At 33.9% G+C, this 18,515-nt stretch overlaps 1 protein-coding gene and 1 non-coding gene across 4 annotated transcripts in view; both read left to right on the forward strand.

The window, feature by feature from the left end:
* Positions 1-18,515, forward strand: part of LOC150101823 (RNA-binding protein 5-like) — a 455,027-nt gene that overhangs the window by 213,455 nt on the left and 223,057 nt on the right. For all 3 annotated transcript variants that reach the window (XR_016549043.1, XM_090400660.1, XM_090400661.1), the window contains exons 13-14: positions 13,596-13,637; positions 15,818-15,881. Coding sequence is in view for 2 of the 3 variants with exons in the window: in XM_090400660.1 (XP_090256786.1) it covers positions 13,596-13,637; positions 15,818-15,881 (106 nt within the window). In the remaining variant the exon portion in view is untranslated. The remainder of the gene's footprint in view (positions 1-13,595; positions 13,638-15,817; positions 15,882-18,515) is intronic.
* Positions 1,237-1,428, forward strand: LOC150101824 (U2 spliceosomal RNA). The gene has a single exon (XR_016549103.1). It is a non-coding gene; the product is annotated as a U2 spliceosomal RNA (small nuclear RNA).

Genomic DNA, 18,515 nt, shown 5'->3' on the forward strand with positions numbered 1-18,515 from the left:
CACACACCAGCCTGATGGATCCTTGGCATTCTCCATTTATAGAAAACCTATACATTCACCAGCATCATCCCCCCCCTTCCCCCCCACACACTTCCCAACAATATGGGACTATAAAACCCTATATAACAGGACAAAATTAATCATTTTAGATAACAGTGTGCTAACTACTGAACTTGACCATATCCTTAATTTTTTGCCAATGGCCTACAACCAACCAAAAATATTAAAACTATGTAACTGCAATCCCCATCCCTGCCCTCCTTCAAAACAGAAATACAAAATCTATCACCATCCCATATATCCTAGGCACATCTGAAAAATTAACAGAAATCCTAAGGAAATATGACCTTGCAACCAGTTACAGAGCACATAAGAAATTGGCATCTCTTTACTGCTCCACCAAACACCAGCTGCATCTCCTAGACCCTACCAGGACTATACCAGATCCCTTGCAGTTGCAAACTGTCCTATGGCCAAACAGGCAGGACAGCCAATATCAGGATATCTGAACACAAGGACTACATCTGGTTCTACTAATACAGCCACTCAGGACTTGCTGACCATGTCTTGGACACTCACCACAGGATATGCTGGATGAAGGCCACTCTATTACACTGCAGCAAATATATTATGAAAGGCTATTTCTCGAGTCTGCCTCAGCTCTGAAAAACTTTCCAAACCTCAACAAATTTGGGTCATGAGACTTCCCCAGATTTGGGAAGTAGACATTTTAAGAGTGCCAACCCAACGGCCAAGACAATCCAATTTAGCCCACTACGGGGGTACCATTTAGGACTTTATTCTTAAGCTCAACTTCTGTTGCCTTTATTCAGCCTCATTTTCTGTGTGCACATATCGTAGTTTTTTTTGTGATTTGGCAATGTAACATTGCCAAAATATAGGAAGATATTAATTAAAGTTTTTTATAATTAATATTCTAGTATACGTTGTCATTTCCTGTAAAATTAAAAGCCTGCTTACCTCTGCAGTATGTCACCTATAAAATCCTTCCCAAATGGCTTCTATCCCCAAGTCAGGAAACAAGCCGCCCTGTTATGGCACCACCTCTGCTACTACATGCGAAAACGATTAGCCGAAGGGGGGGAAGTGTCGGTTGGTTGCAACAAAGTGAGCATCTTCTGGAGCCGATGCCTAGTGTTTCTGACAGGCGCGGACCACATCACAAACGTGCGGTCATCCCTGGCGACACCCGAAGTCAGCCTCGCGATTGCTGCCATCGCTTCTCGGCCTTTTGGCTAAGATCAAAGTGTAGTATCTGTGCTTATCAGCTTAATATCTGATATGGGTCCCATCAGGGCCCAAGATATTAAACTGATTTTTGGAAGTCGGCAGAGTGCTTGGAGCTTGCTCCACCTCTGCCACGAGTTGCCCTGGTACTGCACTACTTCCAGGGTTGGCCCATTACTGAAACCGATCGAACAATAGCCTGGAGCTTGCTCCACCTTGGTTGCGAGTCGCACTGGTGTTGCACCTCTGCCATGAGTTGCCCCGGTGTTTCACTACTTCCAGGGTCGCCCTGCTATTGCACCACCACCACCACTGAACGCACACCACAAAAGGTCCCACATCAGCTGAAATATAAGGAAGGACCACGAGTTGCCCTGGAATTGCACCACTTTCCCCTCCGCCTTAAATCTTGCAGACTAGCATCTACCATTCACCACTTTTTATATCTGTCAGTCAACCATCCTCTTATACACCCTCTCTCCAAAAAGAAACCGAACTTTTGATAGAAAATAAAACACAGGTCAATTATAATTATTCAAATCATTTATTTCAATCAATATACTTTCCCTCAGCTTCGACTCTACCCTTGTTCCTGGCTAGTTTGTTCATGGAGTCATTTGAAAAGAAAGCTCTAAAACTACCCTCAAAATCTCAATATGACTACATTATGTAGATGACATTAATCTGGCCAGTTTTGGTAAACAACTAGAATTCGAAGGCCACTTGAACAGAATATATCTACATATAAATTTTACACTTGAACTTGAAAATAATGTTTCTTCATATACTCAAAAGGTCTCTGAAGAGAACAAACTTATTTATTCAGTGTACAGAGACAGCCTATCCACACTGGAGGATACCTCCATGCCACATCTCACTATCATTTGTAAAAGATAGGATGAATTAAAACACTAAGAGATAGGGCATACAAGATATCTCTCTAGCAACATATAGAGGTTTTGTATGTCCTATCTGTTAGTGTTTTAATTTTACTTGAAAATTGCCTCAGGTATAAGATAAGAGTATTCTTGACAGTGGCAATCACAAGACCATTGACATCTTGCACCCCCCCCCCCCCCCCCCATGCATTTCAATGTTCATGTTTCTGTAGCTGTTGCTATGATTCATGTCAAATTTCTGGGAACAAAAAACACTACATGGAAACAGGAATGCATATAAATAATTTACTGACCACAATTTTTTTATTTACAAGCCAATAATTCACTATTTCAAGCTAGCATTATTAGAGGCACTTCAACAATGCATTAGTAAAGACAGGGAATGAAATGATCTCACGAACAAGAAGAGTCGTGCATGGAGGGTGACATTGGTGCTCTCCATACTAATTAATGCTCATTGGTAGATAGGGAAATGTCCCAAAATCTATCTGTATGTGTATCTACCAACTTGTAATTGCCTCTGATAATGCTAGCAAAAATGTCAGCTTGTAATAATTTTGGGCAGTACATTATTTATATGCTCTGTTTCTGTGTAGGTTTTTTGTTTCAGAAACTTTAACATGAATCATACCAAGGTGCAGTAATCCCTCCTTTGTATCCAGCATGTAATAGATGAAATTTTTAAAATACTTCATTAATATGACATAGAAGTAGCTTTCGTTCTCCTATGTAAGATCTCAAAATTTTTTGTGTTCTAATCCATCTCACCAACAAATTAAAAAATAACAAGGGTTTATAAATACCACGTCAGGATGTGTTAAAAATTTGGAAAAGAAGAGAAAAGACAAATCTATTATCCTGTCACTTGTCTTCTCCCTCCAGGAGATTGACTACCATAAATCTGTTATAGTCTATCATAAAACCAACAAAGATCATCTTATACTATGGCAGTAAACAGAGGCGATTAACTGCTTCATCAGAAAATTCAAGCAAACCTCAGAAATGGTGTTAACACCATTGATAAAGGACAGTAAGTTCTTTTAATTCATAATGCATCCATTTTACCTGTTGATTCCAATTCTGATGAGATATAATATAGGGAATGTCTCTTGTCATTGCTCACATTTAATAACTCTCCTGAAGATGCATATAAAAAAAGGTACAAAAACTAGTTGTAAACTGTAGGACTATTAAAGTCATTTTTTTTAAAAATTCTTATAATTAGTTATATGGTCCTTACTGGACCATACTGGAACTCATGAAGTTGTTATAGATATTGAAACATTTGTCTTCATCCTCTTCAAAATGCCCTATTCTCATCAAAACACATGTTTTCATTACTCATCTGGGTCTTGGGTTCTACAAGAAGTGTGACAGCATGATTGCAGTTGGCTTTAATGAAAATCTTTCCCTTTTCTGCCTATAGCTCAAAATACTTGCAAGAAATTTACAGTGCATCTAAAAGTGATTTTGAAATTCAAAAGCAGATAGTTTGTATCATGTTAACATAGCAGCTAATATTTCATATCCATTGTCAAAACTATTAGTAGTTTTTGAGTCAACTTTTGAGAAATATTAAGGTGTTTTGGAGGTGGATTATTTCTTACACATTACACACACACACACACACACACAAAAGTAATCTTCATTTACTTTTCTTTCAGTTCTTTCATTGGTAATTGATATATGAGTAAATGCTTTGTCCTCATCACAAACACAATATTCAATTTTTCTTTCACAAACACAATTTTCAATATTCAATTTCTGATTTATTTCTGGAAAATATTCATTTTCCAGAAATAAATCAGAAAACGGCTTTAATCATTCCTGTTTTTATCCTCAAGTATTTATCTTTTGGAATTGATTGGGTATGGAAATTAGCTCATGTCTAACTTATATCTACAAGGACGACAAATGTTTACATAAAATTACTATCCTGTGTTTTCACTGCATTATTTTCTAAATTCATAAAGAATTGTGTTTTTGAGTCAACTTGGTATGTCTTGGATATCTATTAAGTGCCTGCGTAGTGAAGTGCATAGCCACTTGGCAGTTAGCCAAGTGGCTATGCACTTCACAACCATATGGAAAGGAGTGTCCTGGGTTCAATTCCTGTCACTGATGTGAGGAGCTTAGGATCTTTCTCAGACAGAGCCATGTTAGCTAGTCTTGGACGTGGACTGCAGGGTTTTTCTCCCCAGTTCATCAGGATTTTTCCTCCTGTAAGCAGTCAAACTGGCCTTGAGAACATAACCCTTCTTCAGACATATGATACATCATAAGGCATAGGGCCAAGTACCTTATCCTCACATAACATTTGCAGTTGTAAGGACTAGAAACCCTCAACATGTAAAGGTAAAAGAGGGAAAGATTAAGAGAGAAGGAGCTATTAAGTAATAATGGTTGCCATTATGGAATGTTTGATCAGTTTTGCAAATCTTCATCATCAAATTTTTGATAAGTGTTATCTGGGGGAGGTGTGCAAACTTTTATGATAGTACTACATGAAAAAGTTACATATGTTGCTGACACTGCTCTTTTCATTTAGCATTCTTTCGAAGTAATTACTCCACATATCTAGAATATCTTTATCTTCAGTTTTCATGTCACCTTTATTATTTCTGATTTCTTTTACAGTACTCTTTCTTCTATTTCTAAGTTTTTTCAGTACCCTCCAAAATATTTTGGCACCTTCCTGATATTTATTTTCTGTGTTTTTATCAAAGCCTTCCAATGACTTTTGTTTAGCTATTTTTACACAGTGCTTTGCTTTCTTAAATTTTTCTCTGTATTCTCTATAAGCTGACTTGTCAGGAATTTTCGATATGCTTTCTTGTTTTCCTTGAATGACTCTTTAACTTCCTGAGTCCACCATGGAGAGTTATGATTTTTCTATCCTTACAGACAATCTCACCACATGCCTCTCTGGCTGAATCAGTCAGTGCCACCGATTTGCCACTGAATCTCCAAGGTTTGGTTCTTGTTTTCAAACTCAATTTTTTTTTTTTGAATGATGTTTGCATATTGGAGCCTACAGTTCACATCTGAAAGCTGCTTTATTCATTTTAAAACTTTATTACACACTCTTCTTTTCAATTTTATTCTGACTTTCATTATTTCTTGCATCTTCTCTCCATGTGAATTTTTGGACATTTTTATGTTGGAACATGGTGTTAGTATTAACTAGTCCATGTCTGAACAGAAATCTAGCAACTTACCATTATTATTAACTTTTCCCTTTTCTCCAAATTTTCCAAAAACATTTCTGTATGTCTGGTAATTATTTCCTACTCTTCTTGTTTAAATTAAAGATGCCAAGAAATATATTCTTAGTTTCATCCTTTATCCAAACCTTAAGTAAACAAAGTTTGCACATTAGGTAACTTTACGACTGTGCTACTTGTATATAGACGCTAATGACTTCACATCAACTGCCTTAGTATCCCATAATGCAAAGCACATATCCTTATGGACATGTTTAATGCTATGCATTATGGAAACAACCACTACCCAGACCCAGAAGAGATACCAAGGTTGAAGTAATTCAGAAATCACATATTTCCCTTATACACGTAGTCAGCAGGTGTCATACCTTATTACTAAAATATTCTGAATTAGAGATAGATGCTGAATGGTTTTTCACTTGGTTATACTATAAATTAAAGATGCCAAGAAGTTATATTTTTGGTTTCATCCTTTATCCAAGTGTAAGCAAACAAACTTTGCACATGAAGTCACAACTCAGCTACTTGTGTATAGTCTGTTATTTAGATCTCCAGCAAGGATCAACTTTTCCTTTTTCATTGTGTCAGATGCCTTTTCTAATGTCTTGAAAAATTACTCCATTTCTTTCTTATTAGAACCTTCTGTGGGACCTTAAGCACAAATAAGTCCCATTGTTCAATTCCACATTCTGATATTTGCCCACATTGCTCTACTTGATATTGCCTACCATTCAAGATTATCCTCATATTTATTGTTGAATACTATAGCTACTGCCTGAATATAACATATTGTATTTGTTTCTTAGAAAGGTCTCACTTGCTTTTGTCTTCTTTGTTATGCTTATTATGTCGATCTGCTTCTTACCCAGTCCTCCTTCTTGTTTCATTTCTTTTCCATTAATTCTTACATTGATAGTACCAATGTACTGGAGTTGAGTTGGGATGTGTTCTGGGATTTATTCCAGTAGTTGATTTTGTCTTGTTTGTCCTGGTTTCATGAAGAAAACACCTGGGTGGCCTTGTTTAACCTGGTAATGTTCCAGCCACCATGAAATACTGTCACGTTGTACCATCATTTTACATTCTGGTTTATGCCAATAAGCATAGTTTCGTCAGCGAAATCCCAAATTGGCAGCCAGCCAGCCAGCCAGCCCATTCTTTCAGTTCAATATCCAGATAGATACTACCTAACAGGTCCAACCATGAGAAGTGGGTATTGGACATTAGTCAGAAGACCTGGTTGATTCTCCACATTCCTTAAAAGGTTATGTCTTTTGCAGCAGGATGATGGATTTCTCCCTGTTTGGACTGATCACAGTTTGAGCATTAATATTCTATCATTAATTGTGAAGAATGAGGATTCTTACTGTCAAATTTTGTCACTCATAGTGTCATTGGGTGACTTTTTTTTATCTGTTCTCTTTCTTCTGTGTTAACAGCCTCTTCTCCAGTGACTATAAAATTCAATCTACAGGTATACTGATGGCAATATGTTGCATTATCAGTAATAATAGCATCAGTAATTCTTCTACTCTCCTCTAAATTCTTTAAATTATGTACAGCAGCCACCCAAACTCTTCATGGTCTAATAGAGCAGATTTTTTTTATCTGTTCTCTTTCTTCTGTGTTAACAGCCTCTTCTCCAGTGACTATAAAATTCAATCTACAGGTATACTGATGGCAATATGTTGCATTATCAGTAATAATAGCATCAGTAACTCTTCTACTCTCCTCTAAATTCTTTAAATTATGTACAGCAGCCACCCAAACTCTTCATGGTCTAATAGAGCAGATTTTTCTTCCTTGTCATTCATTCCCTCTAGGACTGTCCTTTATGTTTGTGAATATTTCTTCAGTTTGGCATTTCTTCAGTTAATTTCAGTATTAAAATACAAACTATATAACCCAACAAGTTTCATTAAATCATCAGATTTGCGTCATCATGTGATATCAAAACTTGCATTAAAAAATAATTAATTACACACAGTAGGTATCAGAACTTCACAGTTATATACAAACAATACCACTTGTTGCTGTCATTCTATAGCATGATGTGTGTCATATCGCAGGTTCACAGTTGTTAGATTTTTGATGAAAATAGATCAAACTTGGTATGGGATTAAGCCTTGGTTTTTTGTTACATTGTGTTGGAAGAAAATTAGAAGCATTTTAGAGGCTTCTTTGAACTTTCTTGTAAAATAATTATGATGAATATATGGTTTCTGTTTCTTGACAAACTACTTGGTGGCTTGTGTTTGTTATATGGAAGGCTAATGAAGGCTAATCCTAATTTGTGCTGTCTTCATTTTTCAATGTCTTTTACGTGTTCAGATATACAAATCTCCCACCCTCCCTGCATAGCAAATGCCACAAAAGCGGTGATTTTCATAAATTCCTGGGTTTTTCATGGGAGAATGTGGAGGTTTTCGAGGATGTGTAAACATCTCAAGATCTTATACATTGTGTGTGTGTGGGGGGGAAGAAAAACTAACTTTGTAATCACAAAGCAGTGTTGCAATTCTACCATTCTTGATATATGGTAACGTGATTGCATTCTTGAAATCTTGTTTATGTAAAGGAGCTGTTTGAGGTGTATTAAGAATTTTGTTAATTGTCTTCAGTTTTTACCCATTCAGTGTGAGACTGTCTCAGCAAGTTCTTCACTCCATTTTTTTTTGACATACAGGGTGTTCGGGATAAATTTGACAGTTTCGTAAGGAAAAAGAAAATCTTCTTTGTATCTATTAAATTTAATGAATTGACAAAAAAACATTACAGGCAGAGTTAATTACAATACTATCAACAAGATTTACTCAAAATAACCACCATTAGCATCGATCACAGCTTCAATTCTGCTTCGGAACCTCGAACAAGCTGATGCTACAGTCTCCCTGGGAAGGGCCGCAAAAACTGTTTTAATTTTATCCATTAACTGGGCTTTTGTATTACTGGAAGTGCGATTGGTGTCTTTTTCAACTGCGCCCCATACAAAATAATCCATGGGGTTAAGGTCTGGGGAGTTTGGAGGCCAAACATTTGGACTGGTGAAGTCGTAGAAATTTTCAGACAACCATTTTTGACTTTTCCCAGAGGTGTGGCAAGGGGCCGAATCCTGCTGCCATACATACGGCCTACCATTGGCTACCCTTGTTATCCAGGGCTTGACTACAGTTAGCAACTCCACGAACAAAGCCCGAATTCCAATGCCAGGGTTCTTCAACACCTGTTCCTGCAGATTTGCGAGGAATTCTGCTGTACGAACGCAATCAGATCGTCTGCTAGGGATCTTTCTTCTTGCTACATCCTCGTAGTCACTATTGCAAGTCTCTAGTTCATGCCTGATTGTTTTTACTGTATTCAGGGAGCATTGGGCAGCAGTCGTAATATCCTTATTTTGATGGCAGGCACGAATCATCATGATACAAGTTATTCTCTTCCATGATTCAGGTGGGTTCCAGCTATTCCATCCTTTCTGACATCTTGTATATGAATGAAGAAGGGTCCAAACTTTTAAATGAAGAGAAGTGTGTGTTAATACATGTAACTTACGGAAAAATATAATTAATTATAAATATGTCAAATTTATCCCGAACACCCTGTACTAAAAATGTTGTAGACTATCTTATAATATTTTAATCATACCTATCTTTTGTAATGAATGGTAGTGTGAATCAGCATGTAAAAATTTTCCATTCGCAGTAAGTTTTCTGTATACTGAAAAGATGAAACTTTCTTCTTTTTTTACTTCAAGAAGAATATCATGGAATGGTAATTTTATGTTTGGATACAAGCTGTTCAGATGATCTTTAAATTGAGTTAATTGTTTCTTTGTTCTTGACCAAACAACAAAAATGTCATAAATATAATACAGCCAATTTTTTTGGTGATAATTTTCATTAGCTTTCTTTTTGAAATTCTCCATAAAGAGATTTATTTTCTAAGGCTGGTGATAAAGAGAAGAACCATGCCAAGTCCCTCAAATGGAAGGACTTGCCATGGGTTTTCCTATATCACCAGCTCTATCAGTTATTTATCCTGAAATGTGAAGAAATTGCATTCCATGCAGTGATGTATAGTTGTCTAGTGGAAAATCTTTTTGAAGATCCACTGTGTTATCCCTAGGGATATTGCTGAACAGACTCGCATCTAAACTGGTTAGGATGTGAGTTTAAAGAACTTAAACATAGATCCTTATCTATGTTTAAGTTCTTTACCCTGTCAATAAAATGTAAGCTAAAGCTATTCTTCACATATGATGCTGCCTTTCTTTCTGTGTATGGAGCCTACCAAGTTTTGACAGATACTTTGCTAAGCTTGAGATCAAGGAATCTCTTCCATCTACAATGGGATACAACGGACTATCTGGGTTGTGGATTTTTTGGTGATCCATAAATTCTGGGGACTAAAGGATAGTGTGATGTTAAAGATTTAAAAAAAAATTTTCTGGCCATTTATGTAACTTTTTGATTATGCCATTAGTCTTATTATGCATGTGCCATGTTAGATCCCATTTTAAGGCTGTGTAGGTGTCGAATCTTCTGTAGTGTTCATTTTTTGTATGTATTCTTCTGTGTTCATCACCACTGTCACATTTCCTTTGTCTGCTTTAACTATCATGATGTCTTTATTTTGCCATAATTCTTTAATAGCTATTAAATCTCCTGGATCATCTTGGGTATAAGAACCTCAAGATCTTATACATTGGAAGGGAGGAAAAAAAAAAAAAAACTAACTTTGTAATCACAAAGCAATGTTGTGATGTATTCTGGAGATGAGGCAAAATTAAAACCTTTCACTAAAAGGTTCTTTTCATTGCAAGATAAGACTTCAGGAGAGAGATGAATTATGATTTTTGAATGATCTAGATGTTTTTCATATTTTTCTTACTGAAGCTAGTTAAATTTTTTAAATTAAATTATATTTCTTTCTATTGGAAACAGATAAGGCTTTGTTGCATGTAAGTGTATAATATCCTACAAGTGTGCCAGTAATAGCATTGCAGACTTGGCATATGACACATGTCATGTTATAGAACATGACAGCAACATCTAGCATTGTTCCAATGCATATAAAGCATTAATACAATGGTTTTCTGGTCACATGTTTGTATGTACTAATTGCGAAGTTCTGATAACATTCTGCTCTGTGTAATTAATTTTTTTCTAGTCTTTTTATATTAGGTTTGGTATTCCTGATGTAAGTCCACAACTTATGAGACTTGTTGAGTTATATGTTAAGAAGCATGTGGTCTCAATACCAAAAATTTAACTGAAGAACATTTGTTTTTAATTATTGATTTCTTAAAGAGTTCATTCTGCATATCTTTGAATCCACTGTTAACAAGTTTATTCTTTTCCTTCTAGCTTTCTGCTTACCAACTTACTGGTGTTCTATATAAGTTGATCAACCTTTCACTTGTGAATTTATCCTTGCTGTTTGACAAATTTTGTAATAGGCCAGTAATGGTTTTATTCTAGAATATAACTAAATATTTACCTGAAAAACCTGTGGTGTGTGTGTGTGTGCTTACATACTAATAATCTGAGAACAGTATGAAAAATATAATATATATTTCCTAAAAAGCATCATCTGCAGGTTCTGGATTTAATATTGACAAGTTTATTCTTAGTCAAAACGCAAAACTAGTTGATGGAAGATAGTATTTAAACAAGTTTAACTCATCGATCTACAAGCTGGGTTAGAAATAAAACACTTGATCAAAGATGAGACCACAGATATTAAAGTTCTGAGAAGGATTAGGGCAAAGAACAAGTGACATTAATGACAGTATCGTATTAAAAAATGAAGATGTTCGGAAAGAACTGGACATTGACTGTGCCACCTGAGATTAGCAGAGCTAATCTCAGGTGGTACAGTCACATAAACAGAATGGAAGAAGAAAAGTTAGCTAAATAAGTGTTCTTTGCCAGGATGGTAGGGAAAAGAATCAGAGGAAGACTAAGTTGGATTGATTCAGTAAAAAGTGCCTTAGAAGAATAGAAATATAAGATCTAATAATGTTGGATTCTTGACAGATAAGATTCATTTGGAGATAAATTGTTAAGAAGTTAGTAATGACATATCTTTTTAAAACATGTAGTATTATTGTAATATCCTGTATCCCCCCCCCGAAGGTGCATGTCAGGAATTCAGTGAAGTTTCTTCTCTCATTTTAACTCCTTTTTTTTCTCTCACTCCTAAACACGAGATTGCAAGACCTATACCAAATAAATGCCATCTGTGGACTTGCATCAAGAGCAAAAGTATTCTGATATTCTTTTTTGAAAAGGCTAAAATTTCACAAATACTACACTTGTAGTCTTTGTGGAATACGTTATGGAGAAGACTGTTCCACAGATGCAAGGCAGATGAAATCGATGATGAATTACAGTACCACGTGCATAAGTCTGCCATTGTTATTAGCATTTATAGATTGGTATGATTGCGTTTTGATTTACCATTTAATTTTGTTTTAAAAAAGTCATTGTAGTTAACCTTCAGGTTTGTTTATTATTAAAATTTTATGTTTATAAAGTTATCTTTATTTTTCCTTTCTCCATTATCAGACTTGTAGCTTCTCTTTTACCTTGGTGTATGCTATTGGTTATTTTTGAAGAATAGATTAATTATGCCAAAATTACTTCGTTACATGTATTGGTAGCATGTTTATACGAATCATGCATGCATGCTTATTGTGATGAATTAACTGTGATCCCAGTTTTCTTCCAGTTATAAAAGAAGAATCTGTTTTCACAAACAATCATAAACACACAGATACAGATGCCTTGAATCTGCTCCTTTATTTCAAAACGTATTTTTTTCAAAAATTGTTCTGAAAAGCTTGGAATATCTGACAAATTGTAATATTCCAGTTATGAAAAAAAAAAAAAAAAAACCTGAAGGAATATGCTTATTACAGTGCTCATATATTATAATTTAATGCAGTGCATTAATTTTTAAAGCATTGGCCTTAATTAAGAAAGCCATAATCGTAATGCAGCAATAAAAAAAGGAACGGTGAAATTGCAAATAAAACTACAAATTACATTTTATTACTAAAAATAACTTCATGACATCTTATTTTTAAAATATACATATTTGAGTGCATACAGCAAGAAAAAATAATTTAAACTTGGTGTTTTCATCAGTGATTTTTCCTCTTTCTTGATCTTGTCTTAGGTAATTTAGTAGTTAGTCATATGACAAAACATGATAGAAATCACACATTTTGATAGAGATGAGTTTCAAACCCCATAACCAGCAGCTTCAGTATTAAAACATGACTCATTTTGCAGGTTAAGTTAAAAATACTAGAACTACAAATTATATTTTGTGGTTTTAATATGTGTAAACAAAAATTATTTCACTAGGCCCATTTCATATGAAACATTCACATATTTTTTACAGCACCTACTTTCGGCTCAAAAGTAGGCACTGTGTTTGGCATTTTACCTTCGTTTGATTTATAATTTTGACACAACAATACATATAATAACGTGTAAAAATATCAAAGAGAATCATCATTTGTGTGTGTGTGTGCATAAGCATGCAAGTTGACTCACGAAATGACTGCCATGTTTTAGCACTAGAGCTGCATATGGCTCTAGTGCTAAAACCTGCCATTTTATAGAATAATAACCATCAAATATATACTGTAAGACTGTAGATACAGAAATAAATTACTGATAATTTTAACCGGGGGGGGGATTTTGAAATTTGCAGCTGAGAAATGCATGCTTATACTGTTTCCTCTCACTCCTCAAAATAGAACTAAAAAATTAAATTCAGCTTTATTAGCATACTCATTTGTTATTGCTCTTTTTTGTGCAATTAATTCTTTTAATATCAGTAATTTATATCTTGATGAAGCAGTAATAACTGGTGAAACATTTTGATAGTGTGCAAATGTGCAAATAATCTTATGGTTTCTACTGATAAATGTTAAGTCAAATTCAATGTGTTTAGTATTGGGTTGTACTTGGAGCAATAGGAACATCGAATCCATGTATCAATTCAACACATAAAATTAGAAGACTGATAATATTATTCTTTATCTCTCTCAAAATCTGTAAAATTATTATTTTTCAATTGTTGCAATCTGAAGATGGTGGAAAATCTTGCAAAATATTTCGCGAAGCCTTGTCCATGTGGATTGGTTTCACATTGATTACCATTTATTATATTTAAATATGATTGTAATCGAAAAGGTCCTATTTATTTATAGGCTACTGACCAGACAAATCAGCAGACATATCAGCAATATCAGGTGTGTATTCAAAGAAAATATATTAATAAAAATATAAAAATTATTTTTTCTATCTATTTGATACTTATTTTTCAATCTCACTTGAGTATAATTTCTTCACCTTATTTATTCTCTTTATCAAATGAAATGTGAAATTAGCATTCTTCACAGTTGTATTCATGTATGGTAAATGAATGATTGATTATTAGCTATTTTAGATTTACTCTAAAAAAAATTATAGTGGACAACTGGTAATTTTATAGTTCACTGGAACTTAATTCTGGATGGAACATCTAATTTGCAATTTATCTGTTCCTTTAAAAACTTTTCAAATTCAGTAATGTGCTATGCATTTGGGCAAATAATGTGGATAAATTTACTCTGCTTTTTTCTTATATGTAGAAAGTATTTTTACCTTGGGTATAAATATGTTAAAGATACCAAGTAATTTTAAACCTGGTTTTACTCCATTTCCCAAGTAAGCAAACAGACTAAAAGTCAAGTTTGCACCTGCAATTGATGCAAGTCTAACTGATCCCACAGGTAGTGCAGGACCAGGGCAACTCGTGGCAAAGGTGGAACAAGCTCCGATCACTAATCTTAATATTTACCCTTAATGCCAAAACACATCTCCAAGAAGGGGATGTATGATGTTTTGTATTAAAGGCAAGGGGCCACTACCCAGACCGGTTTCGACCTTTATTGAGGTCTCGTCAGTGGGAGCTAGGCTAGAATTAGAAATACCAAGATTTAGTACCAAGAAATTTTAATACCAAGAAATCGTGGTATTTCTAATTCTAGCCTAGCTCCCACTGACGAGACCTCAATAAAGGTCGAAACCGGTCTGGGTAGTGGCCCCTTGCCTTTAATACAAAACATCATACATCCCCTTCTTGGAGATGTGTTTTGGCATTAAGGGTAAATATTAAGATTAGTGATCGGAGCTTGTTCCACCTTTGCCACGAGTTGCCCTGGTCCTGCACTACCTGTGGGATCAGTTAGACTTGCATCAATTGCAGGTGCAAACTTGACTTTTAGTCTGTTTGCTTACTTGGGAAATGGAGTAAAACCAGGTTTAAAATTACTTGGTATCTTTAACATATATATATATATATATATATATATATGCATTGTCTGGTTTTGGTTCTCAGGACACTTGGAAAGGTTTTTGTTGTTGTTGAATTTTCTTTGTCATATAATGATATCAGATTTTTTCAGTTATTTTTATATAATAGAAATATCTATGTATAATAGTATTTTAATATTATATCTGTTATCCATATTATCTGCTAAATAGACCTTTGTGCATCCTTCAATTTTTTTTTTTTTTTGTTTATTTTATTCCCCCCCCCCTCACAAAATATAACTTCAATGAAAATTTAAGTTATCTGTGACCTAAAACATAATGGATAATTCTATGCCATATGTGTTGTGGTTCTTATTTAATATGAAAAAGCATAGTTTATTTTTAATTTTTTAAATCCTTCATTTATTTGTGTATTTCCCATTTTCTTCCCTCATTAAGAATGTCATATAAATTTTTAAATATATGAATTTAATATCAAAACTTTTTTTCCAATTCAAAACAACAGTTGTGTATAGGATAAGAAGTTGGAAAAAGGGACACTTTTCATTATTTCCCATATGTTGCAGTTTGTAACTGCAACATACGGGAAATAATGAAAAGTTTATATTATGCAAAATGATTTTTTTCTTAATGCATCATTTGTATATCCATATATGTAAAGTCAGTTACCAAAGTTGTGTTTTTTCTTTTTGTTGTTTTGTTGTTTCTTGCATGGTCCTTTCCCTTCTTTTTTTGCCACAGGTTGAATACCCTCCCCCCCCCCCCATTTTTTTTTTTTTTGTAATGTATCTAAATTTGAAAAAATAGGTTAAAATAGTTGACAGTGAAACTATAATTGGGTTTTAGATACTAAAATCTAGTTAACATTTGAAGTCTTTCAGTTCAGTCAGTATATCATTTCCCTTATACTGAGTTATGTGAAGTACTTCTTTCTTCAGTGTCCAAATGCTAGTATATTAAAAAACATTACTTACCCTTTTTGGCATGTAATCAGATTTAATATCTTTGGGAATTAAAATAGATCAGTAGCTTAAAATACATCATCTGCTTTTTACTATGCTAGTCATTAGTGATATTTATAAATCATTATCATCCTTATTTTCTTCACTTGTAGGGAACGGATTATTCTTCTAGTGGACAGTATTATAATTATAATTATGGATCATATGGTGAACAAGGTAATTTCTTTCATTAGAATAAGTATCAGATTTCTATTTATTTCAGAATTATTATCCAGAAGTTTTGTGTATGTTAGCTTGTGTTAGCTTTGCTGCAGCTTAGGAATTGATATTCAGACTTTCAAAGGAACCTTTATCAGATAATATGGCACATAACTAGAGTAGTAAAAACAAATTATTAAATGATACTTAAAAGACAATATAAATATTTCTGACTGAATTCTACAGTCAATTTTCAGTTTAAATGCAAACAACACAAAATAGTTTTTAACAGTTGGTAGATTATACACACTAGGGAAAACCAAAATAAAATAAACAGATATAACTGTTCTAGTGATTGGACTAAGCAAAATAAATAAATTAATTAAAAAATAAAAATATATCTAATTGCTGTTGTTTAAATATATATTTAAATAAATAATAAATAGTTTAAATAAATAATACTAATAAATAAAATAGAAACTATCTAATATCAGTTAGTATACTTACAGCAACTGCACCTCTCTTCTGCAAGGCAAGCACTATGTTACAAGGCAATTTGAAATAACCTCAGGGAGTGCTACCCTTTCATAATGACACATGAAACTATAATTAAATGATAAGAATGCAAAGAGCTATTATATTATCTTTATAAATGAACAGTAATAATTTCTATCATTTAGTAATTGCCAGTAGTTGATTTTATCATCTTCTGAGAGAACAACTCCTTTTTCATTTTGATCCTGAACCATCTTGAAAATGGTAGTTTCTAGAGCTGGGTTTCTCCTTAAGTACTAATCTACTAATAAGCGTTCCTTTTTTTTAGTATATAACATATGCAAAACAAGAAGTATATTTGTTAATATTGGAAATTTTTTCTCAATTCAGCTCATTTTCTTATTTATGGGCCAGAATTGCATATGTTGTAAAAGAAACCAAATAACTAAATATTATGTAATTAAAATGAAAAGCCAAATGGCTAGTTTTCTGACAACTTAATAGATATTAAAGGGATAAAAATCCTATGTTGTTATATAGCCAGTAAGTGAAACTCACTTACTGGTCTACCAGGTCTACCTACTCACTGATGAGACCTCAAAAAAGGTTGAAACCAGTCTGGGTAGTGACCTCTCCCCATAATGTAATGACAGTATTGCATCTCCTATGAGCTGTGTTTTACATTATGAGAGAATATCAAGAATAGTGAGTGAGCTTGCTCCACCTTTGCTTTGAATTGCCTTCGCCGATCGTTTTTCGGCATTGAAACTCATAGATCGTAGTTCTCGATCTTGAGTTTCACTTACTGGCTATATAACAACATAGGATTTTTATCCCTTTAATAACTAATTATTATATTATATTAGTTTGGAAGGAGGTTTAAAAAATAGTAAATTGGCAAAATTATTATGTTCAAATGTACATCTTTATAAGATATTAATTCATCATCATTATTGTAATCATTTTCTGGTATGTACCTTTTTCTGGTATATCAGATATTATGATAATATCCTACAATTGGATTTGATGACCTTCCAGTCTTATTATAGCACAAACCTTACAGAAGTAAAGCTTGTGCTGAAAGTTTGGAGCTGAACTGTGAAGCATTGAATATTTGCTGCATTGTTTTAAATTAGAGAAATTACTGATGTCATTTCTGATTACCATTGTAAAGTTATGTTGATTTTGTTAATTTCAAATTTCTCTTATATTTATTTTTATCAGATCTTACTAAATCTCCAGTTAAATCTTTAATTATTCTACCGGCTGTGCCAATGTAGAATAATTTGATATATACGTTTACCTTTCTACCTTACTTACTCATTTGTCTCTCTTAATTCTCTCAAGTCTCATTAATTCCTTACTCATACAAATCTTATTATATCTCTATCTGCTGGCTGCTATAAACGTATTGAATGATGGTGCACCGCACTGTTAACAAAGACACTGCTTTAGGCTATAGCCAATCCCTTTGTTATAATTTTGGTATTAACCCCGTTTCTAATTTTGGAAAAATTTATTTATTAACGCTGCGCCATCCAAAATTATTAGACTAGAGAAGTTTCGTTGTCTGGGAGAAAACACTCAGAATGGCACAATATTCAATATTCATACAATTACTATTCCAAATTCCACCCAAACTTATGTGTCTCAATTTTACTGCAGTCGTGGCTATCCCCAAAATATTTGATTCGCACAGGTTCTACTTTATGAGCGGTGCATTGAGAACAGAGATCAGGCAAGTTATTAGGTTGACAAGAAAGGATTTATTGATTAAAAATTATGGTACAATTACTGATAATTACTTAACTAAACTAATTACTTAACATTCTTAGGTAATCATTTACCAAAACTTGGTCTCAGGAACTATCTGACTAATAAAACTATATATTCAATCACAACACTTTGCAAGTCCTCATATACAGAGCTATAACATTCTATATGTGGATCAGATGCTAAAGTCTTATTACACTTCGAAAGTCCAATAACTTATCAGTTCCTATCTTTGTTACAATCTAACATTCCTGTATATACAAAGGATTTAAAAAGTTCTTGCATTACCGGGGCATTAGGATCACTCTGGCTTTCTCTTTCGATCATCTGTTATATTCTTATGGCTCGATGTTTCTTCCTCTGGTTTACTGCTTTCAGAAAAGA

Source organism: Typopeltis vanoorti, chromosome 11, assembly GCF_054136105.1.
Source record: "Typopeltis vanoorti isolate ZY-2024b chromosome 11, IOZ_Tvanoo_1.0, whole genome shotgun sequence".
NCBI lineage: Eukaryota > Metazoa > Arthropoda > Arachnida > Uropygi > Thelyphonidae > Typopeltis > Typopeltis vanoorti.